This window comes from Stylophora pistillata, chromosome 6 (genome assembly GCF_964205215.1).
Source record: "Stylophora pistillata chromosome 6, jaStyPist1.2, whole genome shotgun sequence".
In the NCBI taxonomy this organism is placed as follows: Eukaryota; Metazoa; Cnidaria; class Anthozoa; order Scleractinia; family Pocilloporidae; genus Stylophora; species Stylophora pistillata.
In genome coordinates this window covers 2,175,311-2,201,371 of record NC_142524.1, presented here as the reverse complement: position 1 = coordinate 2,201,371, position 26,061 = coordinate 2,175,311, and the positions used below count along the sequence as shown (strand labels likewise).

The 26,061-nt window shown below is 39.7% G+C and overlaps 3 protein-coding genes across 4 annotated transcripts; 2 read left to right on the top strand and 1 right to left on the bottom strand.

Moving 5' to 3' along the window:
* Positions 1 to 1,519: 1,519 nt before the first annotated feature.
* On the top strand, positions 1,520 to 16,095 carry LOC111330379 (uncharacterized). Of its 2 annotated transcripts, none has more exons than XM_022935221.2 (17): positions 1,520 to 1,736; positions 1,987 to 2,063; positions 2,778 to 2,888; positions 3,361 to 3,546; positions 4,105 to 4,297; positions 4,515 to 5,180; positions 6,425 to 6,468; positions 7,692 to 11,579; positions 11,839 to 11,960; positions 12,359 to 12,522; positions 12,606 to 12,709; positions 12,807 to 12,906; positions 13,579 to 13,660; positions 14,175 to 14,289; positions 14,364 to 14,471; positions 14,640 to 14,908; positions 15,620 to 16,095. In XM_022935221.2, exons 1-17 carry the CDS (start codon positions 1,619 to 1,621, stop codon positions 15,798 to 15,800), a joined length of 6,528 nt encoding a protein of 2,175 aa, XP_022790956.2. In that variant the 5' UTR covers positions 1,520 to 1,618; the 3' UTR covers positions 15,801 to 16,095. The 2 variants fall into 2 exon arrangements, with proteins under 2 accessions (XP_022790956.2, XP_022790955.2); XM_022935220.2 differs by having other exon boundaries at positions 6,425 to 6,528.
* An 873-nt stretch (positions 16,096 to 16,968) lies between these two features.
* On the bottom strand, positions 16,969 to 24,793 carry LOC111330389 (centrosomal protein CCDC61). The gene is made up of 17 exons (XM_088762466.1): positions 24,413 to 24,793; positions 23,438 to 23,520; positions 22,909 to 23,081; positions 22,380 to 22,485; positions 22,259 to 22,305; positions 21,698 to 21,833; positions 21,264 to 21,344; positions 20,773 to 20,855; positions 20,412 to 20,548; positions 20,308 to 20,338; positions 19,738 to 19,788; positions 18,934 to 19,058; positions 18,589 to 18,712; positions 18,121 to 18,199; positions 17,985 to 18,019; positions 17,463 to 17,542; positions 16,969 to 17,348 (listed from the first exon to the last, which is right to left on the bottom strand). The coding sequence occupies exons 1-17, from the start codon at positions 24,588 to 24,590 to the stop codon at positions 17,251 to 17,253; spliced, it is 1,647 nt and encodes a 548-aa protein (XP_088618592.1). The 5' UTR covers positions 24,591 to 24,793; the 3' UTR covers positions 16,969 to 17,250.
* A 21-nt stretch (positions 24,794 to 24,814) lies between these two features.
* On the top strand, positions 24,815 to 26,029 carry LOC111330390 (cytochrome c oxidase assembly factor 6 homolog). Its single transcript, XM_022935233.2, has 2 exons — positions 24,815 to 25,049; positions 25,754 to 26,029. Exons 1-2 carry the CDS (start codon positions 24,906 to 24,908, stop codon positions 25,856 to 25,858), a joined length of 249 nt encoding a protein of 82 aa, XP_022790968.1. The 5' UTR covers positions 24,815 to 24,905; the 3' UTR covers positions 25,859 to 26,029.
* The last annotated feature ends 32 nt before the right edge of the window (positions 26,030 to 26,061 follow it).

The window sequence follows — 26,061 nt, the reverse complement described above, 5'->3', positions numbered from 1 at the left end:
GTGCCAAGGGCGGAGCTTTTGTTCCAAAAGGTCAGAACTAAACTGTTCGGAGAATCAGAAGGGAACTGTGAAAAATTAGAAGGGAACTGTGAAAAATTAGAAGGGAATTGTGAAAAATCAGAAGGGAACTGTGAAAAATCAGAAGGGAACTGTGAAAAATCAGAACTGCGCACTGTGAAAAATCAGAAGGGAACTGTGAAAAATTAGAAGGGAACTGTGAAAAATCAGAAGGGAACTTTGAAAAATTAGAAGGGAACTGTGAAAAATTAGAAGGGAACTGTGAAAAATTAGAAGAGAACTGTGAGCCTTCTGGGCCATCGTATCTTTATCTTAGTTGCTTTCTCCTGCATTCACAGTGGCCACTCAACACATCAAATACACGCTCTTAGGTAAACTTCTCACAAAAGTAGAAAAAATTCCACGCGCCGCCATCTTTGTTTTGAATTTTCATCTTTTGATCTCGCAGTTCTTTCGCACGTTTCTCTCGCGCGCGTCACGCAAGAGTGACCAGTTCCCCGCGCGAGGAAACTGGTTGGAGCCACCGTAGCATTTTTTAAAAATATTTGTGCATTTTCCTTTTCAAGTGCCAAAAGCAATCTCTGAAAAAAATCACGGGGTCGCCGGGTTAGTTTTCGAATTATTTAAGCCACAAGCTAAAAACTGCGTCTTAATACGCCTATGAAAGCGTTGCCATGGAAAGTGCTAGTGACGAAATGACACCTATTTTTGGATAACCAATTATTATATAATTCAACCCCGTAAAAGTGTTCAACTGGCCTTGGTCAGTCTTTCTGTTGTATTCTTTCAAAGTTACAAACCATCAAAAAGATGAAAACGGTACGAGCCATCTTAAGTGGAAAAATGGGCAACGGGGGAGAGGGAGGGAAAGGATATTTCCTCGCCCCAATCCTCCACAGTTACCAAATCTAAATCTGCTGGCTATTTTCTCGTCGTCAAGCTGTTTTTCTTCGTTCGATTCATCAAATGAACTTGGATCTATATTTGCCTGCCATTCTGACTCTTCGTCGTCGGAAATATGATTCAAATTGTCCGCCATTTGTTTTTTTCTTCTCGTAACTACAATCCAATTCTTCGCTGGCGTGATGCGAGAAAACCTGTTTAACCGGTACTACAATAGACGAGTACAAATACCGCGTGATCTTTGTACTCGTCTAAGTGTAGTTGGATAATAATGAGCGATACCACGCAACAAAACGTCTAATAAGATATATGTATATATTCAAAACCCTTGGGAAAAAGTCATTGTCTTGAACAATTATTCCCAGAACTCCTACCCTTCAGTGATCAGTAGCCATCTTTGTTTATTATTCACCGCCGGCGCGTTGTAAGGAAAACTGGACACGAACGGCATAAAGCAGCCAATCAGAGCCAATCAGACGAAGGTCTGCTTTGTGATGTCATGTATGACATTCTTATTCATCCAAACGGGTGTTCTATAGCGCGGGCTCATAGTTCACAATTTGGACGTCGACAATCGTCAGCCAATCATCGAGATCGTACTACCTGAGACGGAGTGCCACATCATACATTCACTCATCCAAATAGTGTTACCTCTTTGGTGCTTGCATTATTTTTATCGTTTTGATTTTTATTCAAAATGTCTTCCTGGCTAAGTAGTAATTTAACAGACAGCCTATCAAGTATTTCTAATTTCACTGGGCAGATTTCTTCCTTCACTCGTGAAATGTTAACAGAAGGGACAGAGGAGGTCTCAGGTAAGCTGGAGCCGACCCTTGCCGGGTCAGTATTTCAATTTCGTGTGATCTTCGTGCAACCATTTCCTTTTTTAACGGCTTACCAGTACTAGTATACTGCAACGAAGTAAACTGAAAAAGCTTTCGTTTTTAGTTTTGCCTCAAAAGGACTCGGATAAGTGTAATATACATATTTACATGTACACTTGCATCAACTTCCTTAAGTTTCACTGTTGCATTAAGCCCTCAAAGCGTTTCCTCTTATCTTCAGACCCATCAGCAGAGCTTCAAGTTGCACAGAGGCGAATAAATGAGCTCGAATCACATATTATAACTCAAAAGGCCGAGGTGAGTATTTTTGTCACTTGTAAATCAATACCTTTAATTGTGAAGGAGTGTTGAATTGAAGAAAACACTTAAAACTGATAACTTAAGGTATCACCGATGCGTGACCAAGTTTGTCAATGATACATTGCATAGTTTTGCCTTTCTGGACAATAGAATATGAACGTTCTGTGGGTTAAAGATGGAGTAGAATTAAAGTAGGGTACAATATGCAACAGTGAGCTATTGTTTGTTCCTTAAAGATTACTTTCCTTTTTCAGATATGTCGGTTAGATTTGTATTGTCCAATTTGTCACAATACTTATTGTTTTTTTTTTTTTTTGTGATTGCTGTTCGGTTGATGAGATTTTGCTGTTTTATCAACTGCTGCTTGTCTGAAACTACATGAAATTATTGTTTGGTTAATTTGATGAGATGCAGAACAGCAGCAAGGCTTTCTGCACACTTCCCTAACCTGAAAACCTGCAGGAAACCACTTAGCTTTGGGCAACTCCTAAAATCAGTCTCTATATTCTCCTTACTCTTCTCTATACATTTCCTCAAGCATTGTTAAAGAGAATTTCTTCACCAATCAAAGCTATGTAGGCCGGTGATCATTTCCTTCATTCTGATGATGTTAATGAATGACTCAGCAGTGTTAAGGTAAGGAGAAGTTAGGTGCTGATCACTCTTAGGATTTAAAGAGTTAACAGGTTGTTGTTGTTTTTTTTTTATTAGTACGAAAGGCTGAGAGAAAATAATGATGAACTTCATGTGAGACTTGAAGCGGCAGAGCTTCAGATGAACAGCATATCAAGGGATTACAGAGCTCAGTTGCAAAGCAAAGAGGTAATTAATCAGAGTTCTATTTATATGACTTAGACTATCAACTTGTTTTGAAGCAGATGGTCTTCTGAACAGTAAAAATTTGGAAAATTAAAGCTGAATTTACAATCAAATAGGAAACATGTAAGCTTTGAGCTTTTAAAAAGTCACATACAAGTCTTAGACGTAAAAACAAATTTGTCTCTAACTAGCAGTAGTGATACTTTCCAAGATTAAGTGGTTTTAACTCTTTCCCATCTGTTTGGCACTATGTACTGGAAAACTTTTTAACAACAACTCTCAATCTAGAAAGTGGTGTAATTTGTAATTAGAGAGAGACAGTTGTAATCAGATTGTATTTGATTTCTTTTCAAATTTGGAACAAAAGTATGTCATATACCATATGATTTGTATAACGGAGAAGTAATTTGACGTTCCTTGTTTCACCTCGCACATACCTTCCTGAATAAGTTCACTGTTTGTTCTGATTGAACAGCAAGAGTTGATCAAACTAAAAGAAGTTGGAAGATTTCATGAGGAAAATGGTCACAATCTTGGAAGTAGAGAGAGGCATGACTCTACTGACAGCATTGAAGATTCCATGGAGATGAAAAGATTGCAGAGTGAGATTTCAAAACTGCAGGCTGAATGCCAACACTGGAAATCCATAGCAAATGGAGTGGTAAGTGAGAAGAGGAGAGTGAAACAGAAGCTTTATGCGATCCACCTGCCATGATCTGAGTAATAAATCTCCATTCCTACTGCCATACATTTCTTTGTATATGAGACAAGAGAATTTGATAGTACATCATATTAATATCCTCCAGCTAAAATGTTGTATTGAAACCTCATACCTGGAATAAAAGTTGACCTCTTCACTGCTAAGCTCCAAGAAGTGATTAACATGTAACTTCTCCTGCAATTCCAATAAGTTGTCTTGCAAACAGGTTATGAGAACAGACAAGTTAATCATTTAGAAGGTGTTATTTTGGAATTAGTCCAAATTCTCTCATCTTGTTTGCAAGGAGTAGTATGACAGTTAGTATGGAGAATCACGAACTGGATCTTGAGAGTTTAAGCGTCAACTAAACAGTGTATGTTATCAGTGACATAAGATACAGTTATATATGATTTTTGGATGAATTATTTAATGATTTAACAATGTATAATAGTGCTTGTTTTTATGTTCCCAAGTTTCTTCTGTTTTGGATACATTTTGTTTGCACTTTCATCTTAACAGGAAAATCAGGATAAACTGCACAAAGAAATAGATCAATATCAACAGGAATTGACTGCACTGCAGAGCAGCTACTCGCAAAAGATAGCTAATTTGAACAAAAAGCATAAACAAGAATTACAAAACTGGCAAGATGAGAAAGAGGAATTTTTACAGAAGATTGAAGAATTGGAAGAGAAGCTTCTTAAGTACAGTGGTATGTTTCTTTTGATTGCTTATAGTCCAGGGCCTAACAGAGCTATCAGTAATTACATCTTAGTAAATGAAGTTTGAGGTTCATTCAGTTTGTGAAGGATTGATTTTCTGAAGTTCAGAGGCATTGGAATAAGGTTATTCACCAATAATTGATAATAATAAAAACTCACTCTGCAAATATTCATATAATACATTGTTTTGTTTCCTTTTTTTTTCAGAGACAGAAAGTGTATCTCATTTTGAAAAGGCTTTTGATCATGCAAATGATAACACAGATGTAGTGTTGTCTCTAAAGAATCAGTTGGCCACTGCTGAGGAGTCCATTGCTGAACTTAAAAAACAGATTGAAACTCAAGAGCAGCAGATTAATACTTTTAATATGGAAGTCCAAGACAAAGATCAAGCTATTATGACAATGCAAAAGGATTTCAATGACTTGCAAGCTAAATTGCAAGATGCAGGTTCTGTGCATGACCAAACTTTGTCTGACTATGAAAGTAAATTAAATCTGAGCACGAGTGAAGTGGAAAAACTCCAAAAACAGCTCGAGGATCAAAGTAAGGAAATGCTGGTTTTGAGATCTGACTCTGAAGGCCTTCATAAATTACAAGAAGAGCTCAACTTTGTAGCAGCAGAGAATGCAGAATTTAAGAAACGTCTCAGTCACAGTCATGCAGAGGAGAGGAGACTTCATCGCTCAGTGGAGGAGGTGAAGTCTGAGCTAGAACAGCTTAGTTCTTCAACCATGGATTTAATGGAAGAACTTCAATTATCTCAGGATCTTCAACAAGAACAGAAGATTGAGCTGGACAATTTGAAGAAGGTGAAGTACATCAAAGGAGATGCCAAGAAAGAGATGGGAAAATTAAGGAATGCACTGGCTGGTAGGTTTTAAAATTCTCTGAATGTGATTCATAAGTAAGTTTGTTACTTTGTAACTCAAAACTTTTAATTTTTCAATATGTGGGCATGTCAGTAGCTCACAGTTTGTGTCAATTAGTCGTATATAGTATTACTTAACAATTAGTTGATGCTTTAGCGTGCACTATCCAGTTATGGAGCACGCGGGAAGTTTGGAGAGCACCAAAGAGGCGTAAGAGTTGCCCGAGGCAATAGCAGAGGGCAACTCTAGCTTCTTGAGTGCTCTCCAAACTTCCCACATGCTCCATAACTCGATAGTGCACAGCTGAAAGCATGAACTAATTGTTTTGGAACATAGCCGGTGGAATTGTGCATCAAATCCGACACAAAAAACTGACAACAATATCAATTGAAGCAACAGTGCTGATGCCAAGTCTCCTTTTCCATTGTTTTTCTCTTTTTCTGCCTCATTTAAGAACTCTAGCCCAACGGAAAAGGTCGAAAAATGATCTTCCTTTTGGGACTAGTAAACCGAGTTTCTGTTTGTATCCATTATTGTCGCAAAATGTATTATTTTTCCCTGCGCTAACAATGGCCGCTCGCACGAAAAAACATTTCTGGCGAAGCAATTTGCTCATGCTATCAGCATGCACTATCAGGATTTTGAGCACACTTACGTATACTGAATTTTATTGTGCGGCTCTGCTAGCTATGTCCTAAACAAGACAATTGCCCTGAAGTTTTGCATTATGTGATATTTAATTATTGAATCAGATGATACAAAATCTCTAAATAGTCATGTGTAAAAGAAATGTGATGTATGTAATTCAGAAATGTATCATTGGTTTACTCTTTACCATCCTGTTGATGTGATATACAGGTAAGGGAGTTTGAGATGTCATGAAAGCAATTCCTGGGAAAATGTCACTTAGAAAAGGAACTTTCATTTCTGGCACCATCTTCACTTCAGCATAAAATGTGAATGCAGGGTTGATTTAGGAACATAAACATAAATTAATTGCAGCACAAATTCATGTTCTGGCAGTATGCAACATTGGGGATTTCACATTGTTTTTTTGTGCAGCTTTTTTCCTGCTCATTAAATCCCTTTTTGCTACAGTACATTCGTGCTGTTGTTGGTATGATCATGATTTTCCTTAATTCTCTTTTGACAAGTTTTAATTAGGTATCCAGACATAATATTTTAGTGTCCCACACGCATAAAATACATATTGAACTAAAGAGAACTCGTTGTTTATCTCTGCAGCTCTGTGGGAGCGCCATTTGTGTCTGGTGCAGCTCTACCAGCAGGTCAGACATGAATTGAACAACAGTAACGCCAGGCTTATGGCCATGTTCCAGGCTCAACATGTAATGCACCTCTCTTAACAGGTTGCTGTGCAGGGAGAGATGGGTGGGGAACTGTGCCACCTTTTACTAATGTCAATTTTCTGACTCATCCAAATGTATGACTGGAACTTGCAGAAGCTAACAAGTTTAGAAAAGCCAAACACGAGTGGGCATTAAGAGAACCTGGTTTGCAACTTTCTTAACTGAAATTATTACTAAAGGAGTGCCTGCTGACCAGCTAATAACTCGTTTAAGTGTTATTTAACATGATGACAAATATAAAGAAAAAGACAGGCTAGCAGAGCTTTTAAAATAAATTCTGAAAAATTTTTGTGTGGAATTATGTTGTTGTTTCAGACTAAAAAAAGAACATTTTCCAGTTGTTCTTGCTGTTTTGCAGCCCTTTTCCAATTCAATAGATAGGTGTCTCTGGTGAAATTCTTGTCAAGCAAATCAGTTATTCAAAACAAGTCATCAACAGCACATTTTTTCGTTTTTGGTCAAAAATATCTCAGTTTTTTTATTTCTCTAAAAATTGCCATTTTTTAATGCACTTCTGCTGACCTTAGTTGAACTGCGTTTATTCCTCTCATCTGATGCAATGGTGTCCTGACACACATGTTTTCCTGCACAGCCCCCTTAATACATCATACGTGTTTTGTTAGCTTGCAATTCTGTTTTAATTAAAATTTGTTTCACATGTCATAGTTAAAACATGCATCATGACCATTTTTTTAACCCTCGCTTAATAACAAATTAACCAGTAGTCTTCCAATCACATACATGTGGCATGATTTAATTCCACGTAATGGTCTTTATCACAGTGTGAGATAGCATTTCATCGAAATATAATGTGTTCTGTATTTCTCCAAGTTCTTTTTTTGTTATAGATAATGTCTGAACTGATCTGAGAGTTAGTTTTATGGACGAGGTTATCGCTAGTAAGACAAGCAATACCTACAGTACAAAATTGCTTTTGACAAAGACGTCAGTTGCTTCTTGTTTTCATTGTTTTAGGTTTTTTTTTTTAAATGATTATTTTCTCTGTTTTAAGTTTTGTGTTCTTTTGGAAAACGATGGCAACAGTTCTTAACTTAAATAGAATCACATTTCTTATTCTTTAACGTTTTAGTTCCGCATTTTATAGCCTTCAGCTGATGATCATATGCTTTTCATTTTAACAGCTCAGTACTAACACTGTCCGTGATGACCTGAAAGTCCTTCAGCAAAGACTGGAAAATCGTAACCAGGCTAAACTGGAACATATTGAGAAAGAGAAGGAAGCCATGATGAGCAAATCAGCGGAGCTTGAAGTCACGGTAGAGGAATTGGAAGGTGGTGTGATGGACTTGCAATCAGACAATGAACAGGTAGCACAAGAAACAAAATACTGTGTCACAGAGATAGGAAGGCAACAGGGGATTGACGAAGAGGCACGTAATGATATTGGGGTATGGTTGGCCGAGAAAGCAGTGTTGGAGAGTACTATTGTCGGACTGCAGCAGAAGCTTCAAGATGAGAGACGAGAGCGTTCGGATTCGCTGAAGAATAAGAACAACGAGGGTGTGGATGGTGTAGACAGCAGGTCAGGATCAGCCGAGAGTGTGGCCAGTTTCACAGGTAGCACACCTCGGGAAGCTGAATTATCTATCGATATGGGAGACCTAAGGAGAATCAGCGACGTCTCCATTGAGCCCGATATTAGGCAGGAAACTGAGCTGTTACAAGAAACTGGCGTCTTTCCAGGTAACGAGAGCGCAATCAGCGAGGAATTAGAGCTTTCTGAGCTGAAGCAACGGATCCAAGAGTACCAACTGCAGTTAGAAGAGTTTGAATTGGCGCAAAAGGATTGGGAGGGAGAAAAGGATGCTCTTGAAGGTCTGGTGTTGAATCTTAGACAACAGGTGAAGGAGCTGCAAGTGTTCTTGGGTAACAGCCATGGTGAAGAGGAAATTGCGCGACTTCGACAAGAAAACGATGAAATCTCTTCTAAAAACAAGCATCTTATGGAGGTGTGGCAAACATTAGAGGAAGACTTTATCTCACTTGACATTAGCCGTTCACGCGTAGAAAATGATTCTGAACTTGACGAGGACCGAATGCGGTTACTACGTCAAGACCTAAATAAATGCGTGGAGAAGTTAAGAGAGGACAATTCACTTGTACGAGTGCAGACGGAGCAACTTATTCAACAAATTGACGAAAAAACTTCCAAACTAAATGATTTGCAAAGTGAGCTTGAGGCGAAAAATGTTGAAGTGAAAACCATCTGTGATGAAAAAAGAGATTTAATGATGATGATCAATGAACGAGACGAGAGAATTTGTGAAATTGAAGAAAGCTTTAATAATCATTTGCTAGACTTTACCAGCTCAAAGGATAATGAAATAAGCCTTCTTCAAACAGAGCAACAAGATTTGGTAAAACTTTTAGAAGAAACTCGCCAAGAATGCTCCTTACTCAGAGGCAAAAATAACGACTTGCTTGATATCATGGGACAGAATCAACAAAGTCAACACGAATTTACTGCGGAAAAAAAAGGCCTAGAATTGTTATTAACTGAAAAGGACAAACAACTTGAGAATGTAGAAGGAGAAAGAGAAAATTTCGAAAGAATGGTCCAAGAAAGAGAGAAACGAATCGAGTCACTAGTGGCAGAGAACAACAGTATGTTGATGGAAAAAGAAGTTCTGCAAAGTTTAATTGAAGAATACAAAGAGAAGGTTCAAGTTCAGGAAAAACAGACCACAGAGAGATCTAACCTTGTAAAGGAACTTGAGCAGCTAAATCATAAAATTCAAATTACCGAGGCCAGATGTAGCGACCTGGATGCAAAACAAATGGTTCTTTCGCGAATAAAGGAAAATCTTGAACTCGAACTTCAAAAAAGCGGTGCAAAGGTAGACAAAATTATTTCTGAACTCAAAGAAAAGTCTGTAGAGATTGAAGTGTTAAAAGAGGAGAATAGCAAGCTTGTTGTGGCGGCCGAAAGCCACGTCAAGACTTGTAAAGAGTTAGAAGAGAATTTGTTGGTGAACATCCGAGAGAAGGAAGAAATATCCAAACAACTGGGAATGAAAGATTTACAGGTTGATAAGCTGGAACTTGATCTAAGAGAGAAAGGGTCTGACATAGATCTTCTTAAGTTAGACTTGGCAAAGTTGTCCAAAGCCCTGAAAGAGAAGGAACAAGTCATTCATACTCAAGTCGTAAATGCTTCAAACGTTGGGGCGCAAGGCGTTGATGATGCTATGTATCGACAGGCGCAGCTGTTGAGGCTACTGGAAGAGAAAGATCAGGAAATAGCAGCTCTGAAACAGAAAGACGCCTCTCTGATTGAACTTGTGAATCAAACGGATCAGAACAGTCATCGAGTACAAGAGGCATATGAAGGCAAGTTACAACAAATAAGGGAGGAGAGAGATAGGTTGTTAGATGACTTGAATCTGCGTAATGAAGAGTTACTGACTTTTGAAGACAAACTTGATGCCATGAGAGAGAAGATGAATAGTAAAGATCAAGCTTCACACTTGCTACACAATGAACATGCGCGATTGCTTGCCTTGAACGAGTCTCAAGCGAATGAGATGGGTAAATTGAGAGAAAGGAACTCAGCGCTGCAGAAACTTGTTGAAGAGTACAACAGGACTAAAAGTAGTGAGTCCCAAAGATTGCAAGAGGACAACAACCAGCTAAGACGTCAAATAAACGGGCTGCAAGTTGAACATGAAACTTTAACAACTCTTATTCAAGAGAAAGACAAACAAATTTCCACTCTTGCGCTGTTGGCAAGGACAGATTCTCCAGACCCCTCCCCACAAGGGATGGAACCGCAGTTGAGGAGACTTCGGGAAGAAAGAGAGGTTTTATTGCGAGAGAGAGACTCGGCATTAAGAGAAAAAGAACTGAAAGACATTGAAATATCAAAACTACAGGAAGATCAGTTATCAGTGAGTCAAACTTTAGATGAAAAATGTAATTTAGCGAACAAATTGCTGGCTGACAATGAGGATCTCTCCAAACAGTTGACCAATGTACAATCAGAACTCAGTGAACTGTCCCTAGAAAAATCGAATTTAGCAAGGAGTGACAACAAATTGAAAGAATTGGAAAAACAAGTTAATTCGTTGGGGAATATTGTTGAATCCAAAGACAAAGAACTAAAAAAAGTTTTAGAAAACGGTCGAAATGAAAAAAGTTCCATTTTAGTTGAACTGGAAAACGTCAAAAGTGAAAGAGACGAGATTCTAGAACAGAAAGACTTTGAAACAAGCGAGTTAAAAAGCAAAATTTTACAGCTTGTACGCTCGGTAACAGACTCTGAAAGCAATGGGGAAGAAAATGTAGACAATATCGACAAGAATTTTCAATCCTTGCTTCATACAGTGAAAAATCAGCGAAATAGTGCTCTCAGGGAACGAGATAATGAAATTCAATCTCTGCGGGAACAGCTTTCAAACGTTAAGTTACTAAACAAAACCACCGAGGCTCATGGGTCAGAGTTAGAGCGTGTATTGCGTGACAAAGAAGAGTTACACAGGATGCTATTACAGTCACGCAATGAGAAGGAAGACTTGTTGCGCGAGAACGAATCGACTGTAGCAGAATTGCAAGATCAGATTTTGAGTCTCAGTCGAGCGGTCAGTGAAAAGGACCGCTCATCACATCAGGACTTGCAGCGTGTAATCCAAGAGAAAGAGCGTATTGTAAATGAGCTTGAGCAAGCCCACAGGGATAGAGAGGAGGTTAGTAATGCCAAAACACAACAGAAAGGTGAGATAAGCAGACTACAAGCTGAGCTGCACGATCTGAAAGGCATTCTGACAAAAGAGCGAGCGACTATTACCAGTTTTAACAGAGAGGTGGACCAATACAAGATGACGCTGCAGGAGAAAGAGAGGATTGTAAAGGACATGACGTTTGAGAGGGAACAGTTACAGAGGACACAGGAGAAACTGCAATTCCGCATTCAGCAACTTCAAGAGGAGTTGATTACCGCCAGTAGTGGACAGAAGGTGGCTGAAACTAAGATGGCGCAGGAATTAGACCGCCTCAGAAATCACTTAGTACAGGTATGGCAAATCTCCCTTCCCCCCCTCCCTTTCCCCGTGAAAAAGGGCGTGGTCCATCGTAAGGAACGAATGACAAAACTCGAAGAGAATTTCGCGGTGATTTCGACAAATTTACAAACATGCATTGGTTTTCATTTGTAGATATGGGGGGGGGGGGGATAGATCACCCTTTTGGCTGCATTTTTTTGGCTTGTCAGACAAAACTAAGATTTAGATAAATTATAGGAGACTTGAAAGGCAATTTGTCACTCTCTTTTAGGTTGAAGAGAGCTACACTCGCGAGGCCCTCGAGGCTGAGGAGCGAGAGAAGGACCTGAGGGTGAAGTTGGCTCGTGCAGAAGAACAGCTGTTATCAAGTTCACACTCCATGCTGGACAGAGAGTAAGGCACAACACAAATCTGTTTTGAAATACACTCTACCCTTGCTAATGGCTGCGTCTATGGCAATGCTCGACTTACTTTGTCAATTAGTTGTTGAAATCAAAGGATACAGACAGGGCAGGCCAGAACAAACGGAAATAATGTCACGAACTTCTTTGCGCACAGAAAACTTCACAATAAACTTGCCATAGAACCAAATGGTTTGAACCATTCAGACAACCAAACTCTACGTCTCAGGGGTGATATTAGTGCTAACCACAAGAGAATCAAATAGGTGTAGGCCGAACAGTGCAAAGGATTACCGACGTTTTGATTGTCATATAGCACTCTAACGGTGTAAAAAGTGCACATTTGTTGGACAACCGGTATTGATAACAGCTACTATGGCTTTTTTTTAGTCGCCAAGCATCTGTACAGATTGAAAACCTCCAGGAACAACTCCAGGCCATAGCGGCTCAACGTGATCGCGCGGTCATGGATCTAGCCTCGGTTCAGGAGCAGGCGCATCAATACCAGACCGCTCTCACCAATCTACAGCTTGTTCTTGAACAGTTCCAAAGAGGTAGAACTTCTTATTAATCAATGTGTATTGCGGCGTAGATATTTGTTACTACCGTGCAGTTTTTTTTTCATTGCTCCTTTTAGAACGTGAATCTCAGCTGAGAGCTACTCAAGAAGAGGCACAGAAACGGGTTGATATGGCCTGGGCACAAGTTAAAGAACTGCAACAGAGAGAAAATCACATGAAGGTGCGCAGAGTTTGCCTGAAGATAATAATGTTCTCAATACAGTATGATGGTTGTGCACGGCAGATCTCAAATGTTTTTTCCTTTCCTTCTTTCTTAGAGTCAGTTAGAAATGGCTGCTCGTATAACGCAAGAGGTGGTGAGCATCCGAAACCAACTGAAAGCCAAAGACGTGGAACAACTTAAAACTAAGGAAGAAGGTTCGTTTCATTCAGTCTCTTTCAAGATTGTGTGGTTCAGCGCAATTTTTAACCATGTTTCGAAAGTAACCCAGAATTGGACCAGTTTTGCGTCAATGCGCTCAGTGAGTGGCCCAGAAAACTCGTTCATCACAACCAACAAACTAACCAATCGCGATAATTTGAATGTATCAACAAAGTTGAAATGGTAGATTGGCCACCGTTACGGTTATAAAAGCTGACGTTTCGAGCGTTAGCCCTTCGTCGGAGCGAATGACGAAGGGCTAACGCTCGAAACGTCAGCTTTTATAACCGTAACGGTGGCCAATTTACCATTTCATTCGCTCCGATGAAGTGCTAACGCTCGAAACGTCGGCTTTTGTAACCGTAACGGTGGCCAGTTTACCATTTCAACTTCGTTGATAATTCAAATTATTTCGTTACCCCCACCAACGCAGCCCCAAACAGTTTCTTTAGAAACTATCAGCCTTTAACCAATCGCGACTTGGTCACTACCGTTTCTTCCCAGGCTTCACGCAATTCGATTGTTTTCACTTTCCTATTGTTTTTTGTTATGATGTGCTGTAATGATTGCATCGGTTTTGGTTTTGCAACACACGATTGAAATGTGCTTTATAACCGATGAGTTCTTGAGTTCTATCAGCTGATGCCTCCTTGTTGTTATCTCGAAAGTTATCCGACTGGAAGAAGAATTACGAGTTGCTCAGGAGAGAATCAGCAGCCTAAGCAGCTTGTCAGACAGTAAGGTTGAAAAGTGAGTGTGCAATTGACTCATTTTTTTTTTTCTCTAATGCAGTAAATGGCTTGAACCCGGGGGTAACATGTGAAAGTGTAGTGTGATCGTCCGGGTGAGTGTAGTCCTGAGAAGGACTGCTGCAAAACTGACCAATCCGCCATTTTACACGAACTGAAATAAGAACATTCTACTGACAACAAATATTCACTTGACTCTGATTATGACTTCCGCACAGGTTGTCGAAACGTGAGTCACTACAACCGACAACAGTTCTTCTTAGGACTACACTCACCCTGACGATCACACTACACTTTCACAATTTTTTTTTTCTCATTGACTACTGCCCTATTTTGAGAAATACTCTGCTTTCTGTTGCTAACTGACTAATTGTTTTCAATACGCGAATTCTCTCTCTCTCTCTCTCTCTCTCTCTCTCTCTCTCTCTCTCTCTCTCTCTCTCTCTCTCTCTTCTCTTTCTCTTTCTCTTTCTCTTTCTCTTTCTCTTTCTCTTTCTCTCTCTCTTTCTCTATAGATCGCTGCTGAAAAACATGCTGATGGGATATTTCAATACACCGGAAAACAAACGAATGGATGTTTTACGAGTCATCGGAGGTTTGCTTGGCTTCACACACGAGGAGCTTGACAAGGTATCACTGCGTAGCCCGTGTGTTCCTATCGTAGTTTTTCGATGTTTTACTTATTTAATTTTTCTTTTCATCAGGTTGGGACTGGATCCTCACCTCCCACAGGATCTTGGATCTCCAATTTAATTCCGTTCGGTCCCATTGCCCCTAAGACTCCCACAAGGACAACAGCCTCGGCACCAAAGGTATGAAAGAGAAATTTTGTACCTTAAAGGACTCAAGTCTGGTCAACACAGCAGAAAACTGAAGTCTCTGTAGTACTTGACGTATACGGTACTTCACAAAACACTACCTATGAAATGAAAGTTCCCGTTTTGTGTCCCTCGCTTATTCGATTCTTTTTGTCTTTTTAGTCGTTTTCGGAGTTGTTTGTAAGTTTCCTGGAGAGTGAGTCTGAAGTGCCTCGTTCCAGTGGTGAAGCAAGCGGACGAGTGACAAATCCTCTTCTGTCTGGCATGACACCACAGCAATCTACAGCTAGTCACGTGCCAAGAGGACTACCAATGGCAACTTCGACTCCTATTGGTACCCCCTCTAGAGGTAATGCACCTAACCTGCCTCCCTTTCCACAGTCTGCCGTGCCACGTCCTCCTACTTCAGCACCAGGCGAGGGTGTAACGAGGTAAGTTACTCAGGAAATGAAGTAGGTAAATGCATCTGATAAACCAAACAAATGAATATAACCGCTCCCCGGTTAGCTCAATTGGTTAGAGCGCCGGATTGTGTTGTGCGGGGGAGGTCGAGGGTTCGAGCCCCGGCCGGACTCGTGGTCTTAAAATAAGTGAGGAGAATTTGCTTCCTTTCTATACTATCAAGAAATGGATAGATATTTTAGTCTTCTCGGACAAGGACGAAAAAACCGTAGGCCCCGTCTCCTATAGGGTTAGGGGCAGGAGACGTTAATTTCTCACGCACGAGATTACTGTGTGGTGGATGTCCTCCCCTGGGGTGGGATGGGTGGGTTTACTGGGCCCGCAGTAATTGGCGCAAGCTGTTGCGGTGTCCCTGCCTGTCGGCGAACCTAATAAATTTAAAATTACATTAGGATTTGTAGTGGGAAGCCCACACAGTGGCTTTATCCATTGTTTCGGGGTAAAAATGGGCGGAGCAATACCTTCGGAGCAGGGTCAGGAACTATCAAGCCTACAGAAATATTGTGAGTGTAGCGAGTTTTTCACAAACCCCAATTAAATTATCGTCATTGTCTTATAGACTCTTGTTCGGACATACGACGTAGTCACACACGTTACTCAGGTCATTAAGCAGCTCTTGAGGCCAAATTGGTTTGCCCTCGCCCCTTGTGTGACAAAGTATTTATCTCTTTTTCTGACAGAGCTAATTCGTTAGGCACCAGTGGGAACCCTTTACTTATGGGTTCACTCCCACCCGTCAAAGCTAAATCGTCAGGAACCAATGGGAACCCCTTACTAGTGGGCTCACTGACACCTGTCCAAGATCTTCCAACTCCTAGTGGCTCCAGCTCTTTACGGACCTTACTTGAGGGACGGACGTAGCACATTGAGGTCGCCGAACCATAACGTCACAGCGTCGCTGTTGAACCATTTTCTCCACAAATCTAGTTCCTCTTGGTCGAGAAAGGGGCACATTTGGGAATAACTTTTTGTGTCATCTGAATTATGAGATGGGGTTTCAGTAAAATTACAACAAACACAAGATAGCCTTGTATCAGAAGAATAATTAATTTTACATTTAGTTTTTAGGTAGCGAATTAAAACTAAATTCTGAGAATGCCTGTTGGGGTTCCCAGTTTCAAGTTCAATAATCAAAATAAAAAAAATATGCGGTGGATATCGTGGTACGCTTATTTCATTCAATTTTTTCGTATGGAAACTCCCTCACTTTACTAAGTTTTATGAAGTAACGGTCTGACTTTATGATTGTCGATATCCGTCCTATCCCAAGCAAACTGTACCATTAGAAGGTCAACACCTATCCTTGAATATAGACGTTTCATAATTTCGAGAGTGTAGAGGATCCGATCATCTCGTTTGGGAGATTCAAGTTATACCGGGAAGAGATCATACAGGGAAGGGATTATACCGCCTCCCGGTTAGCTCAATGGATAGAGCGCTGAGCTGTTGTGCGGGAGGTCGAGGGTTCGAGCCCCGGCCGGACCAAGACTCAGGGTCTTAAAATAATTGAGAAGAATTTGCTACCTTTCTATAACATCAAGAAATGGTTAGATATTCTAGTCTTCTCGGATAGGGACGAATAAATGGAGGTCCCGTCTCCTGCAGGGTTGGGGTAGGAGACGTTAATTTCCCACACACGAGATTACTGTGGGATGGGTGGGATATAGGGCGCACTTAATTTGGAGCCTCGCTCTGTTGTGCGACCCTCACCACACTCTGGTGAAAGTGATTAAATTAAATTAAATAAATACAGGAGAGTATAAATATGAGGCTCCGCTGCGTGCGCTGCAAACCCCGCTTTAAATGTGCAACGGATCGCATGGATGATCTTCAAACGATACGCTTAGATACGTTCGTAAAGGAAACTCATATTTGACGATTTCTCAACTAAATAGCGTCTTTAACGAGATAGCAAAGGAGTCATAACTGAAAACTTTCATCACACGGCCTCAAAATTCCCATAAATGTTTCAAGTTTCGTAGCTGTTAACCACTGATTAAAGTTATACAAAACAAACTTTATCTTCGACTGTAGATCATAAATCATTTATTTACATTTAAGAATACAATAACCTAAAAGCAACGACATAGTTTAAGACAAAAAGTTATTACATACAGTATAAAACTAATGGTTAAAATCATTTCCTACTAAAAATATTGGTGCAATGATGATTAATTGGTCTACTGTACTGTATCATTATTGCAACCAGTAACAAGACCATTGAATAATTTCCTTGATTTCTGTTGCAGTGATACTACAGGTTAAATGAATATCCACACTTGGTTGCTACAGTCGCATATCTATCGAAGCATCACGGCATATTCTCTTTCATAAACTTCTGTAATGCGTTTAGCCGCGCATCAATTTCCATCATTTCCGCTGACCTGTTCAGGGACTCGTTGCCAATGTCTTCGGGAAAAATAGACAAAGTTAAAATGTGTTCACACTGAATCTGAATTATGTTCAAGGGGAGTAAATTCACACTATCATACATCATTTGCACCCACTGAATCGAACACTTACCTCGTAATGGCGAGCCACGATGATGGTGCTTCTCAGACGCTCTGGAGTGTGAAAGACTATTCTCCGGGGTGCTGGAATAACTACAAATACGTCAAGGAATAACCTCTACAATAAGAGGAAAATCTGTTTCGTTTTTGAATTTTAAATTACAATTTACTTCTTCCTCACCCCCTTTGTATTATTATTTTTTTCCATGCGTGCACGCGTGATATTACAAATTAACCAATCACGTCAAAGAACTTTAACCTTGACATTGAAAACTAAGGTGCACATTTCGCGCGTATCTTGGTTGTTTTTTTATTTAAGCCGAATATTCTGGTTATTTTATTAAGTTAATGCACATTTTCAACGGAGTTTGGACTTAAGCCTGTTTTTTCGTTAATGGATTTTTCACAAACTGATTGGAATATGTGTAATAGGCAGCACGCCTGGGAAAATGTGCGTGACCAAGGCGTGCGTGACCAAGGCGTGGATGACCGACTGCCAACAGAAAACTGGTCGTGTCAATAACCAAAAGGATACGGAACTCGTCCCACTTTCACTGCCATGTCCCGCTCCTGAAGCAGAACAAAGTAACTTCAGCAAAATCTCTACTTCAGCGTCAAGGTTCAAAGGAAATTTACTGGATTTAACAAGAACGAAATTAGACCTAGCCTACCATGTCCGAGTCCACAGGGCTGTACCACGAGCTTTTCTTTGCAACAGTCCTCGTCTTCCCTGTTGAATTGTTACTGGGTCTGAGACAGAAAACAAACAACCACGAATAGCTTCAAGTTATTAAGTTAATGAGTCATTAAACATGTCGTCGCCCGGCCTTATTCGACCCACCTGATTAAAAAACCTTATAATATGTTCGAAATGGTCAGCACGATCATGGGGGCTGAGAGCATACCCGTTAATCCCAGACAGTGAAGAATTTAAAGTTGTGAGGAAAAAGTAGCGAAACTTCATTCCTTTTGGCCAACTTGAAAGAGTTGTGCCATGCAGTGAGCTGGTAGATGGTGAATGCCACCCAAGGACAAGCAAGGCAATACCCTTTGAGGCGCTCAAGCTTTTAATCTTTTTTCCCATCTAAAATACACCATGCGATTGTAAACTGCAAAGAGTCCATTACTGCTATCCAGACCTAGTTCTTGGCCGTCGTCGTTGCGCATGCTCCATGTCATCAGACATGTAATCCTTGTCTAACGAAGACTGGGACGATCGCCTTGTTCCCAGGCTCCCGTTGGACGAGGTTCTTCTTTTACCACCTAAATGGGACGGAAAACAGCTTCAATTTAGTTACTGACTTTTCGTCTGAGTTCCTGACTAACTGGCTAATTTGTGCTAACATTCCACTTTCGCGTAACATTTAAGATGTACCCAATTATAAGCCTAGTGAATCGCCAAACTTTTTCAACCTGCCCAGAGGTAATTCTAAGTTATTGACTGGTAATCTTGTAACCGCTAGCCCTTCACCAATTCACTATACCTGAAGACCAGGCGCTCCCCGGATTCCTTGTTCCTGAACTAGGGCCTTTGCGAGGTAAACGATCTGCCGATAGGGACCTCGATCGTCCTCTTCTCGCAGATCCGCTGGAAAGCGATCTTTTTCTCCTATGTAATGGGACAATAAAAGGACAATCAACCTGAAAAATCCACTGAGTCTTAAAATACAGTCCGGTGGGACAATCAGCCGTACTCTACAAATGAATCCATGCCATGCTTGCTATCGTTGGTTCTCTTTATTTTCTTATAGTTTAGTGATACTTGTTTGATCACTTCAACCCAATCAACCCGACCTACCTCATTCAATAAGTATCCTATTATACGAAAACCCGCCTTCCATCTTCTTTAGCTCGCATCTCGGAAGGGGTGTGCGGGGGGGCTGCTTGCACTATTGCGTTCAGTCCTTATTCGAGTATTCAACAAAGCCCCCCCGGATATGTACGGGTTATAAGATAAAATCAAATGGCTAAAATGTAATAATTTCAATAACAATACACTGTTCACAGACCTATTTTTCGCGCAGATTACCGACCTGAACTCGAGAGAAAAAGAGGCAGCCGAAGATTTGAAGAACACGAGCGTAACGGAGTAGGGGAGGGAGAAAACAAACGGTCTGTGGACTTTTAGGAGTAACTATATTCTCAGTTTCGCCAGAAACGAAAATAATTTTATAGCTTGAGAATCGATGAAAATTTTACCGCAATGTCAACGCACCATATATAAATAGAATATTTTGGATCTTAGTTTCTTGTAATTAAGTTACACAGAAAACTTCAGAAGACCTTACCCTCTGGCTTCATCAGCCTCCTTCTGTTTTCTTTGTTTTTCTTTCACGTATCTTCTCATTTGTTAAGGAAACTTTTTTAATTATTCTACGAGGCCCTGTGAGGATTTCTTGGAACAAACCAAGAGTCTTTTGGCTCCGGTAATTGGAGTCACACTACGCAACTTGGCTCTATGTTCAGTTTAACTGACATTTAGAAACATCAATCCGCACAGAACTCCTGAAAAGGGCTTATTTAACTATCCTTCCTCACAGGCCATTTCGAGGCACAACATTCTTTATATGTGAGGAATTGCCACCCCAAGCTCGCAAGCTGATTTAACGTTATTTCTCAAGAAGAATGTCTAAGAAGGCTTTCAGCCTGTTAAGGCTTTGGCTCACCACTTGTCACCAGACCTTTTTAGCTCAGGGGTAGAGGACTGGTTCGAAATCTGAAGATATGGGGTTTGGTTGAGGAAATCAGATTTTTTCTTTGCCCCGCAGACGAGACAAAACAGATACCATCCTAGATCGAGCTAAAAATCCACCATTTTTTAATTTTACTTTAAAACTTTCTGATGAGCAAAAGGATACGCCGTGGGGTCAAACCGAGGGAGTCTGCCACCTGAAAAAAAATATTGAAATCTCAGCGTAAGGCTTAAAGTCTCTCCTTACCTCAGAAACTACACGAAACTTACCAGCTGGTGAAGGTGTTCTACTGCGCATGCCAGATGATTGCTTTGATGGTGGTCTTCTTTCCTGGGAGATGGATCGTCGAGGAGCCCGGCCTCTTCTCGTTGCCGAGCCACTAGTTTGGGCTGGTGACGGCCTGGGACTAAGCAACGGCAAGAGTTGTTCAGTCTTCCTCTATGACTGAAATCTACCTTACAGACGATTTTGAAACATTTTTTCTGCTACAGTTTTCCCACCTACTGATAATCTTGTGTCAGAAAAGGCTTAGGGAGAGATATAATAGTTGTATCTCTGTCAAGATGGCAGAGTACAACTTTTCCCTTGTTTGTAAGAAAGCTAAAACAAATTTACCCTCATAACACTCACCCTCGTTTTAACACGGCCAGTTCGTTTGTTAAACTTCTACATCTTGCTCTTAAATTTCGCTCATTTGCACGGATTTCCTCCAGCTACACATGAAATTGAAAATAATTATAGTAATAAGCAATGAAACTCCATCAAGAGACAAAAATTCCCTTTATATTAAGTTAGAGATTTATGTATGTGAGCACGATCCTTCGCAGTAAAGCACTATTTGAGCAATAGTGAAAATCAGACCTGAAAAAAATTTCAGGCCTGTACGGGATTCGAACCACTGACCTCTGCGATACTAGTGCAGCGCTCTACCAATTGAGCTAACAAGCCAACTGGGAGCAGGCCATCAAATTAATTCGACATAAACCCGTAGATGATAAATCAAACAACAACAAACATATGAAACATATGTGTGAACTGCGGTTATGAGACGTATGTGAGCACGATCCTTCGCAGTAAAGCACTATTTGAGCAATAGTGAAAATCAGATTTATGTAACTCACCTCTTCAACAATGCTCCTGTGTTCTTCATTCTTCTTATTAATTGTTCTTTGGTACTTATTTTTTTCTTTCATCAGTTCACTCTAAAGAAAAAAATAAACATTGATAAAGAGAGAGGGCAAATCCCTCTTAACCCACTACAATTCTTTGCATGGAAGTGTGATAAAGGAACCTTGTTTACACAGAGAAATTTGTCTCATTTGGTAAAATAACAAAATCTAGTTTTTCCCCTTTATAAGGAAGGTAAACTTTTAATAAAAGTCTTCTGTTGAGAATCCACCTGGTCAAAATGAAAGTTATCTTCCTGTAACAGACACTGAAAGGGGAAAAAATTGGTCAGTTGGAGTTTGCAAATGCTCCTCGGTGCATTTGATCTAACTTAGCGGACCAATTAGTTTTGTAAACTGTCATTCAGTTCTATACATTTCCTTCTTACCTCCAGGTTCTGCACAACTTTTTTCAAGACTCTTATTTCCTTAGCTGTGTTTGCCTTTGAAGTGTGCTTTACTTCCCTTTGAAATGCCTCAAACTGTTTTTGTATTTCCAACTTTTCCTTGGTAAGCTTATCATTCCTAAAGGATCACAGAACTTTTGAACTCAAACATGTATCTTGTAAGACTGAAATAAAACAACTGAAAAAGGCATCTTATGTAACTTGAGCTTAAAAGTCATGTAAGATTCTGTAGAATCCTACTATTCTAAATCTTAGCAAAAACCTAATCTTAGATGTCTGCCTCTCTCTTAAGTACAGCCTTTATTTCTCTGAGAAGAGTCTCTTTGAGGGAAGAGCAGAGGCCGATTATTTAAACAAAGACCAGTTGTCAAGTCTTTAGACTAGATGACCCTTTACAATTATACTACCTCTTACAAAGTTTGTCTCTTCTACATTTCTTTAATGACCCCTGCTCCACGCTTCTCCAATGAGTCCCTTTGTCTGACTAAAACGTCTTTAGAGGTGTTTAAAAAATGGGTGTAAACTCCATAATGTGTTACTTACTCCTTTTGAAGATGTGTCAGTACTGCAGTTCTTGAACCTTTCATAAGCTGCAAAGAAACAAGTATTCAACTTAAACAGTTAGCTCCCAGAAAAGTGATACTCCACTAAAATCTAATGTCACCTGCTCTTTCAGATGTTGGTTTTCTTCTCTCAGTTTTCTTATTGTTTCCTGTAACTGAACTGGATCTGGTTTTCCCACATATGGTAAAGGGAGAGGGTAATGTATCCTGAAAGTAAAATTGAGACAAATCTCAGTAAAACAATTCATTTCACTTAATTCTTTGTCAGCAGTTAAACTGAAAGAAAGGAAGGCAGGGAGGGGAAGATGTTACTTTTCTGTAACTGCAGATACCTGCATGTTATGCTCAACCTTTTTACATCCTCCCACTGCCTCTGATGTCTATAACAAGCCCAAATGCTGAATCTTTCATCGTTAAATAGATATCCATCACATGTCTAGACAATTCTGCTTCACTCATAAGGCAAATAAATTTCTCTTAACAACTTATTCTGTAGCAGCTTGTGAGAAACAAATTTGTTCAGGGTTCTTAATTTGGATTCCAATCCTTCCCCATTCACACTAACTTTACTTATCACTAATAAAAGTGATATTTCCCTATGCAAGAGTTCAGCAAAAATCCACTTCTAACCTGTCAAACTCTACAGTATAAGTCATAATAAGATATCTCTTGGAATGTAGTTGTGATCTTGTTTTTGCACCAGGTATGTGCTGAGTTCCATATCCAGTTCTGTGATGTTGTTGATTTCGAAGGGATTCAAGGTCACCATATGTCAAAAGGTCAACAGATACTGAATTACTGCCCTATAAAAAAAGTTATTATCAGGTTGAGCTGAAGAGGAGCAAATTGCAAGATCTATTCAATTCTACATGGCCATTTTCAAAGCAGTATCATTTTTTTTTAGCTTAGTTCTAGTTCAGACCTTAAATATTGTAATTACAGCAGCACAAGCATATCTCCAATGCTTTTTTTTAGGAATCTGATAGCTGGCATTTAAATCAGTCAGTCACGACCTCAATCAAATCCACAACCAACCGATAACTTCCGTGTCTTATCATGGTGACAAAATGGTCCAGCCCCAGGGATCAGTGTGTATTGAATGAATAAAAGGTTTTCTCTACAGGCAACATTTCCATATGCAGCAAATAAATGTACTTGCCTTTGCAAGAGCACTCTCAAGCATATTCACAAAAACTGTAAATTGTTTAAAGTTTCCAGTCTTGTGTGTCAAGTCTTCTATATCTGAAAAATAACAGGCCACTTCACTGTTATAATAGTAAACACATTGCTACCCCCTGGTATGCTTGTTATAAACTAAAATATTTGAGGCTTGTAAAAGTCAACACATGTTCTTTTATGGAATCAGAACCACTGCTCCCTTTTCTCATCCAATCAAAAAATAACAACTTATAACATCAAACCAATGCCTAATTATTGAGGGAGCATCTATATAGAGCATGAATAAGAATTTTATCAAAGCAGCCTCCCACAACACCCCTAACGTTGTTTTCAGTCATAGAAACCCTGTTATGAGTACAGTGAACCTACTGTTTAATTACTGAATAGTCATGAGCTTATATGGGTTGGAATTCAATAAACATTCGTGAAGGAAAGTTCAGAGCCATCTTGAATTCATAAATGATTAAAAATGTGCTTAAAACCACTTTTAGTTCATTGTAAAATGAAATGGAAGCAAAGTAATGAACAAGTGGCAGCCACCTGCCGTTGTTTGAAAGTCAGCAGTCTACACTTGCAACACTAACATGGAACAAAAGTGTAAACACTGAACAAGATATAGAAAAAGACAGATGGTAAGAAATATATGAAAATATGAATATGAACTTGTAGAAGAACATGTTTATTAAACAAGCATACGATTTGATGTTTTCGACGTCTCCGCTTGTCCTAATCACAGTTGATTTATTCTTGGTAACGTACTGCACTAGTTTTAGAAGTAATTTATAGCACACAGCTGTTGCATATATCATTATTGTTAAAACACTTTATCATCGTTTCCCTATTGTCAAGAATGAGAGGGATACGAGGTGTTTCAATAAACTTTATATATCATCTATATATGAAGTACAAACTCTGAATTCTAAAAGAACGAGTAGTGTATTCACTTTGAACTTACATCTAGCGTCAAACTGTCCTCTCCATTGATCAGATGTAAGCCTATCTTCTACTTCAAGGACAAACGTTTCTTTATCCCCGTCTATCATTAGGGTTACAACGTACTCTATTCCACGAAACACATGTTTAAAACTGCCCATTGAAGGATCGAGGACATCTGACCTCACGCTCGAATTCATCTTTGATAGAAGTTGAACTCAGCCTTTCGTAACTGTTTTAACTGCAGTAAATACAAGTTAACATATTGCTCAGGAGTGTTATTAATCTGCTAAACGGAGAGAAGCGATTACGATTTGTTCAAAACTTGCATCGTCCTTGTTTGTGTTTGTATTTACCGGGCGAACACTTTCTAACGGCCATTACAATCCCAGATAACTTTGCAATGACACCATGTGAAGGGGTGGTTACAAAGTAAGATGGCGACTGGATTTAGAAGAACTGTCTATGCGGGTGTTCATTAGTTTGCTTCGCAATACCCTGTCTTTTGATTAACAATGCCAGCTCCAACTGGAGAAGAAAGAAAGAAATGTCATGCAGCGCGAGATAGCTATTTCGCTTGCCTGAAGTCAAATGGAAACGAAGAATCCGCGTGTGCAAAGGAGAAAGATCAGTACACTTCCGTCTGTCCTGCAGCGTGGGTAAGTGCTTCTAAGCTATCATCCTTCTCAGCAGTTTGCGAAATTCTTATCATTATTATCATATTAAAACCACAATATTCTGTTGTGATTAATCTAAAAACAAGCAATAATAGGGACCTCAAATCTGATGAAGTCCTTTTTACAGTTGTGTGCTTGGTTGCCAAGCCTTTGAACGGGAGTGAGGCTAGGGGTGACCTTGTTATGACCTCGCTGCCTTTCAAATATAAATCACTCTGTTGTCATGATAACTAGATACAGGTCTCTAACACAAACAAGGTCACCTTCAGCCTCACTCTAAATCAAAGGCTTGGCAACTAAGTACACAATTGTAAAATGGCCTATTGAGATCAGTACCTCACAAATGTGTTGGAATGAAGCTGATCGCTGAGCATTAAAAAATGTTCCCTCTCTACTGACTTGGGCTTTATGATGGGTTGGAGAGGATTAAAATATCTTTTCTAGGACCTTTAGACCTAGTAAATTGTTTGTTGGAAAAAAAAATTCTCAAACCAACTGATAGGCAGATTTCCACATTCTTAACATGACTTTAGTGTCCCCAGTTAAGTAGCAATTGTTTTATTTTAAAAATCGTTAGCTGGTTAGGATTCTTTTGTGATTACATGTTCTTTGCATCATCTCTGTTCCTGCAAATTTATTTATGGTCTGTCCACTTTTCAGCTGTTATTTCCTTTCCCTTTTTCTAGGTGTCTTATTTTGCCAGGAAACGTGTTTACGATGATTATAAAAAGAAATTGAATGAGGAGGGGTTTATTCTGACAGATAAACAGTCATCGAAGAACAAGCAATAACATTCTGCTGTCTGCAGATGAAATAATTGAAGCCTGGTGATGGATGGAGACACGGAAGTGTGCTGTCTGTATGAAACAAAGCAATGCACAAACTCGTGTTGTTTTACAATTTGCCATTAATTAAACTGCAAAAAACACCATAAACATTCATGACTACTTTTTTTTTTAGAACTCCAAACAAACATCAGCCACAATACTGTAAT